The sequence below is a fragment of the Oncorhynchus tshawytscha genome, linkage group LG32, assembly GCF_018296145.1.
Source record: "Oncorhynchus tshawytscha isolate Ot180627B linkage group LG32, Otsh_v2.0, whole genome shotgun sequence".
Taxonomy (NCBI): domain Eukaryota; kingdom Metazoa; phylum Chordata; class Actinopteri; order Salmoniformes; family Salmonidae; genus Oncorhynchus; species Oncorhynchus tshawytscha.
The window spans coordinates 3,553,891-3,560,287 of NC_056460.1; the positions used below are offsets into that span (position 1 = coordinate 3,553,891).

At 40.1% G+C, this 6,397-nt stretch overlaps 1 protein-coding gene across 1 annotated transcript; it reads left to right on the forward strand.

The window, feature by feature from the left end:
* The first annotated feature begins 273 nt into the window (after positions 1-273).
* On the forward strand, positions 274-6,071 carry LOC121841588 (zinc finger protein 664-like). Its single transcript, XM_042310835.1, has 2 exons — positions 274-1,114; positions 4,100-6,071. Exons 1-2 carry the CDS (start codon positions 721-723, stop codon positions 5,068-5,070), a joined length of 1,365 nt encoding a protein of 454 aa, XP_042166769.1. The 5' UTR covers positions 274-720; the 3' UTR covers positions 5,071-6,071.
* Positions 6,072-6,397: the final 326 nt, after the last annotated feature.

The following is a 6,397-nucleotide window of genomic DNA, read 5'->3' on the forward strand; positions in this document are numbered from 1 at the left end:
ATGAACAGACTAGGTCTATACTGCTCCTACATGGTGTAACAATACATTATGTAGATGTATATAATGAACAGACTAGGTCTATACTGCTCCTACATGGTGTAACAATACATCACGTAGATGTATATAATGAACAGACTAGGTCTATACTGCTCCTACATGGTGTAACAATACATCACGTAGATGTATATAATGAACAGACTAGGTCTATACTGCTCCTACATGGTGTAACAATACATCACGTAGATGTATATAATGAACAGACTAGGTCTATACTGCTCCTACATGGTGTAACAATACATCATGTGGGACTTTAAGGCAATGCTGTTGTTACACTGGTGAGTAAAACTCATGCTTCCTACACTTTAACTTGTCTGAAAATAAAATATACGTTTTACTCAACTGCGTTACCCACTCCAGTCAGCAGATGGCGGTCTGGGAATTTAAGGCAATGCTTGCTGTTAGTGTGACGTATAATCTAGTGGACGGAACGCTTCTTTCAACTGCAGCAACAGTTAGTCAGCCACCTCCGTAGCTTGCTAGACAAAATAGACGAACCAATAAAGCTCGTTCGACGCTTTATTGTATATAAGCCACTGTGTTTAAAACCCACTTCTGTCGTCTAGTTAGTTATCCGATTTAATTTCATATTTACGGTGTTGTAGTTATTATTCAGCTAGCGGGCTGGTTAAGTTAGCATTAGCCTAGCTAACATCCCTGACCATGAGCTCACTAAGCTACTCTCCTCCTGAAGACGATGAGGTCTGCTTGACGGAGAAAGAGGGTCTGTGGCTAAACGTTGTCGTGAAAGAGGAAGAGGACGATGTCACAATACAAAAACAAGTAGAGGGTGAGGGTGTTACAGTGAAAGAAGAAGATAAATACGTTTCAGTGAAAGAAGAGGAAGATGCGTTCAGAGTGAAAGAGGAGGAGGATGTTACTGTAAAAGAAGAGGAGGATGCAGTTCTTGGAGTGAAAGAGGAGAAGGGGGAGATGACTGTCACATTGGAAGAAGAGGGGGATGAAGAGGAGGAAACTGAATATCTGGGCTCGGTTTCCCAAAGGCATGTTAAGGCATCCAATAGTTCTAGCGATGGACGCTTCCTGATTAACACCAGTAAGTACTGTCTTAAAAACAGGCATAAACTCTGCAGTTGTTGAACTGATGTGTGTTGTTAAAGGGGAACTATGCAATTGTGTTTATTTACAGTGTGTTTATTTATAGTCATTGATTCTTGAAGAATATAACGCATGCCTCATGAGCTTCGTTCAACTGTCGTACCACATCAGAACCCAAAATAAGTTTTTTTTTTACTCCAATGTTTAGAAACAATGTAAACCAACACTGTATAGCCTCAACATGGTTAAAACTATAATGCTGATATCATGGATGGTCAGTCCTTGCATCCGTAGGTCTGTCTGAATTTGAGACTAGTTACATTTCTCCAGACGCATCATCTTATTACCAAAACAGTGGTGGAATGACAGCTTTGTTATTGTTTGAACTGCAGATTGGTTGATTGATTGTGTGGCTTTTTTAAAGGGGCAACCTAGGATTTATACAGCAACAAAATGGCTGCCCTGAGACTTGGTTTGGTAAACAGCTGAGGGATGGGGGCTGGAGAAATGTAACCACTTTCACATTCATAGAGAAAGCTATTGTAGCATCCGTAACCCAAAACCTAGAGCCCTCGTCAAGAAGTTCAGACGTAACAGTTATAAGGTGTTGGCTTGACAGGCCATCCATAAGGTCAAAATTATAGTTTTAAACAAGATTTCGAGCCTATACAGTGCTTGTTTACAAACAATGGCGCTATACGAGCTTATGTTTTGGTATACTACAATGAACTAATAGTATGTAGTATATACTCATTAAGTATGTAGTTACAGTATACTACAATGAACTAATAGTATGTAGTATATACTCATTAAGTATGTAGTTACAGTATACTACAATGAACTAATAATATGTAGTATATACTAATTGAGTATGTCGTATACAGTATGTTAGTATGGGTATTCAAACACAGCTATTCGCCTTTTTTCAATTTATTTTTAATGCCATTACATTAAAGGCGAAACATACCTACATTCCATAACATTTATGAATTGTTTGAAACCTTTGTTTTAAACCCTTCTCAAAGTTGGTGCCTTGCCGGATTTGTATATATATGTTTTTTAAATAAAACACTACATGACTTTCTTTGTATTTATGGCAGTGTAGTTCCCTTAATGTTCAGTCAACTTTGGTACAACATGCATGCTATGAGGAGTCGCGATATTCAACTTTGGTTGAAGGATCTAAAATCACACCTGAAAAGGCCAATGAAATCCGCTCCTGGCTAGAAGTCCCGCCTTCCACAGTTGATGAGCGTCAGGCTCGGATTCATTCCTTCAATTATTCTGCTTTTCACCACGGTTTGAACAGGAACAATTCATGCTACTAAAACAAACAATTGGAACACAAGAATGTTTTTTGTTGAGCCAACTAAACTGACCCTTAGTGGTAGAGCGTGATCACCCCATGGACTTTGTGTGGTTCTCATAGTTTCCTAATCAAAATGCCCTGGCTATAGCAATGAGTAATATGGCTAAAAATGCGACCTAAACAATGAAAGTTAATCCGGGTTCGGGTTAGCGACCATGCCCAAATTAATAAATGTTCAAGTTACAAACATGTTCTCAAATGCCATTGAAATGGCAGCAGCGGTATGAGAGCAATACAGCTTTCCTCAGTAGGAAATCCTGGTGGACCCACTGTGATGTCAGACTGATAATGCTCATTGGGCTGACATCACTGGTCCAAATGTCAGTCGTGAAGCTTATAGCAGTGACGCCCGTAGCTAATAGTGGTGACACCCATAGCTAATAGCAGTGACGCCCGTAGCTAATAGTGGTGACACCCATAGCTAACAGCAGTGACGCCCGTAGCTAATAGTGGTGACACCCATAGCTAACAGCAGTGACGCCCGTAGCTAATAGTGGTGACACCCATAGCTAACAGCAGTGACGCCCGTAGCTAATAGTGGTGACACCCATAGCTAACAGCAGTGACGCCCGTAGCTAATAGTGGTGACACCCATAGCTAACAGCAGTGACGCCCGTAGCTAATAGTGGTGACACCCATAGCTAACAGCAGTGACGCCCGTAGCTAATAGTGGTGACACCCATAGCTAACAGCAGTGACGCCCGTAGCTAATAGCGGTGACGCCTGCAGCTAACAGCAGTAGCTCATGGATGTGAGTTTCAACAAGACTGTAACTCCGGTAGGGAAACATTTGTCAAATAGCGCCTACTTGGTAGTGTGTACCGGTGCTCGACCAGTCGGCGAAAGCCCACATCATCCACGACAGAGAACGGTTGATTGCCAAGGGCAGTGAATTCCATTTTCTTGGCGTTAATGGATTTGATAAGATGGTTGATGCTGTCAGGGGGAGTTTTAGGTGAAGTTATGGGTCCTACAGTAGGTCAATGTTAATGTTATGTTATGTTAACAATAACACGCAGGACAGTCAAACAAGCCTTACAATTATAATCCAATAGTAGTGTTAAATTCACTCGTATTCAACCTGTAAATGGAGGTGATTTTTGCTGTCAGCCTATGAGAACTCTCCTGAGTTTTCCCCCACGGAGGTGAATTAGTGAATAAACACAGAGCATAATGTACGTTTCCTTGACTAGCACTCCTGATCTTGCGCTAATAGTGCGCTGTAATATTCAGAATACATTGTGAAAAACTAAAATCTTCGCTCACCATTTTTGCTCCACACCGTTATACTACATCCATAACTAGCGGTTTCCTCTATAGTGGGGAGGAGTTTCTGCAATCAAATTGTGTGCGCATTGCCCTCGTGCTGCAATTTTTTTTTCCAAACACAGAAAGGGGCCTATATTGGAGACCAAAAGTTGTCTGGCACACTGCTTGGGATTTCAACAATTTTAATAATTTATTTCTAGTTAACACTAATGTGAAAACCAGACAAAATATGACTTATTGCTATCTTGATTGTCTTAATTGTCAAATAATTTAACAGACGTCAATTGTTTGCTCCGGGCATCACCTTTTACCTCGAATTAACAGTGGACTTTGTCGTTCACACAGTAGAGAGACGTGACTATCGTGGATCCTCTGGGGAGCCTCAACAACATCATGATGCTGACGAGGCAGAGAAGAGTCTCTCCAGATCAGAAAACCTCAAGAAACACCTGCAGAGATCCACAGGGAAGAAATCTCACTGCTGCTCTGACTGTGGGAAGAGATTCAACTCTTCAGTAAAACTTAAAATACATCAAAGAATTCACACTGGAGTGAAACCATATAGCTGTAGTCAATGTGGGAAGAGTTTTTCTACATCTCGCTATCTAACTATACACCAGAGAACACACACAGGAGAGAAACCTTTTGGCTGTGATCACTGTGGGAAGAGTTTTATTCGGCAACAAACCCTGAAATCACACCAGAGAATACACACTGGAGAGAAACCTTACAGCTGTAATCAATGTGGGAAGAGTTTTTCTACATCTAGCTATGTAACTATACACCAGAGAACACACACAGGAGAGAAACCATATAGCTGTAATCAATGTGGGAAGAGTTTTACTTGGCCAGACAGCCTGATAGTACACCAGAGAACACACACAGGAGATAATCCTTATAGCTGTGATCAATGTGGGAAGAGTTTTACTACATCTAGCCAGCTGACTTTGCACCAGAGGACACACACAGGAGAGAAATCTTGTAAATGTGATCAATGTGGGAAGAGTTTTACTCGGCCATACAACCTGATAGTACACCAGAGAACACACACAGGAGAGAAACCTTGTAGCTGTGATCAATGTGGGAAGAGTTTTACTACATCTAGCCAGCTGACTTTGCACCAGAGAACACACACAGGAGAAAAACCTTTTAGGTGTGATCAATGTGGGAAGAGTTTTACTAGATCTAGCTATCTAACTATACACCAGAGAACACACACAGGAGAGAATCCTTGCTGTAATCAATGTGGGAAGAGATACTCTGATAAAAGATCTCTGACTAAACATCAGAAAATACATGAAGGAGTTGTTTCATGATATCAATGAAATGTCACAATGTAGAATGTTTTAACATTGTAGTAGCAGTATTCTAATGATGTCAGAATATAGAATGTTTTAACATTGTAGTAACAGTATTCTAATGATGTCACATTGTAGAATGTTTTAACATTGTAGTAGCAGTATTTTAATGTCACATTGTAGAATGTTTTAACATTGTAGTAGCAGTATTTTAATGATGTCACAATGTAGAATGTTTTAACATTGTAGTAGCCGTATTCTAATGATGTCACAATATAGAATGTTTTAACTTTGTGGGAGCAGTATTTTAATGAATGTCAGAATGTAGAAGCCTAAATGTTTGCCCCTTGTTCAATTGATATTAGTTACTAAGGATATTGCAGGAGTTTCTTCTTGAAATCAGACATGTCCGTGTGAGGACAACTTGGTTGCTGATTGTATCAAGGGTGGGCAGTCAAAAAGATTAGTGTTTTGCGTTGAGCCAGTGCGTTACCATGGCTACCACAATTTATTTTGACTGCATGTTTTTCCGTATTGGAGATGAGTTTTGTTTGGGCTCGTTCCAAGGGGACGAGTGTTCTAGAAGCTGGTGAGTTTTAGGAAGAAGAGAGTTCTAGAAGCGAGTGAGTTTTAGGATTCTATAGTAAGAAAAAGGATTTAAAAAATAATACTATTATATATTATTATTTAGAAATGTGTTTTTTCTTGTTAATCTTTGACAGCCAGTAGACACCATGTTTATATTGTAGAAGGTGAAGCATTGTAGTAGATTATAATGTGAAATGGAAGTTATTTTCTGTTGGTGGTGAGCAAACTTTTCCAAGAAAAATATTGGATATATTTGTTGTCTTTTGTTTTGAGGTTGGACTTTAGCACGTATAGCTCGTTAGCACATAGGATGCACTCGTTAGTCAGTATGTGTTACACCTGTGCTGGCTTGTCCATCTCGTTAGTGGGAAGGTGTTTCACCTGAGCTGGTCCAGGTTCTATTTAAGAGCGTCTGGCCCAGTGCTCCAGTTGTCTTGATAGATGTGAAGAGTCTCCACCTTTTTGGTTTGCTTCCTCTTTTAGTTTGGTGTGGGTTTTTCCTTTTGTTTCCCTCTTCTTGGGCAGATTTAGTGGGTCTCATGGTGGATGTCTTTTAGGTCCCAGTTGTTGTTACTAGTCAACTTTCAGAACCCCTCCTAAAACCCCACCTGTTTATTTGTGGTTGTTGTCAGTGACTCTTTGTTAGTTCCACCTTCTAGTTAAGTGACATTTGGTTTTCTTGATGGGGACTGTAACATTGAGTAAAACATGCTTATATTTTGGGTTGGATATTGCATCCAATTCTTAATCGATGTCA

Bases quoted from the DNA above. Each gene is read 5' to 3' on its own strand.
- LOC121841588 (XM_042310835.1), top strand. From the start codon at position 721: ATGAGCTCACTAAGCTACTCTCCTCCTGAAGACGATGAGGTCTGCTTG. The intron at 1,115-4,099 runs GTAAGTACTGTC...TCGTTCACACAG, and splicing joins ACGCTTCCTGATTAACACCA to TAGAGAGACGTGACTATCGT.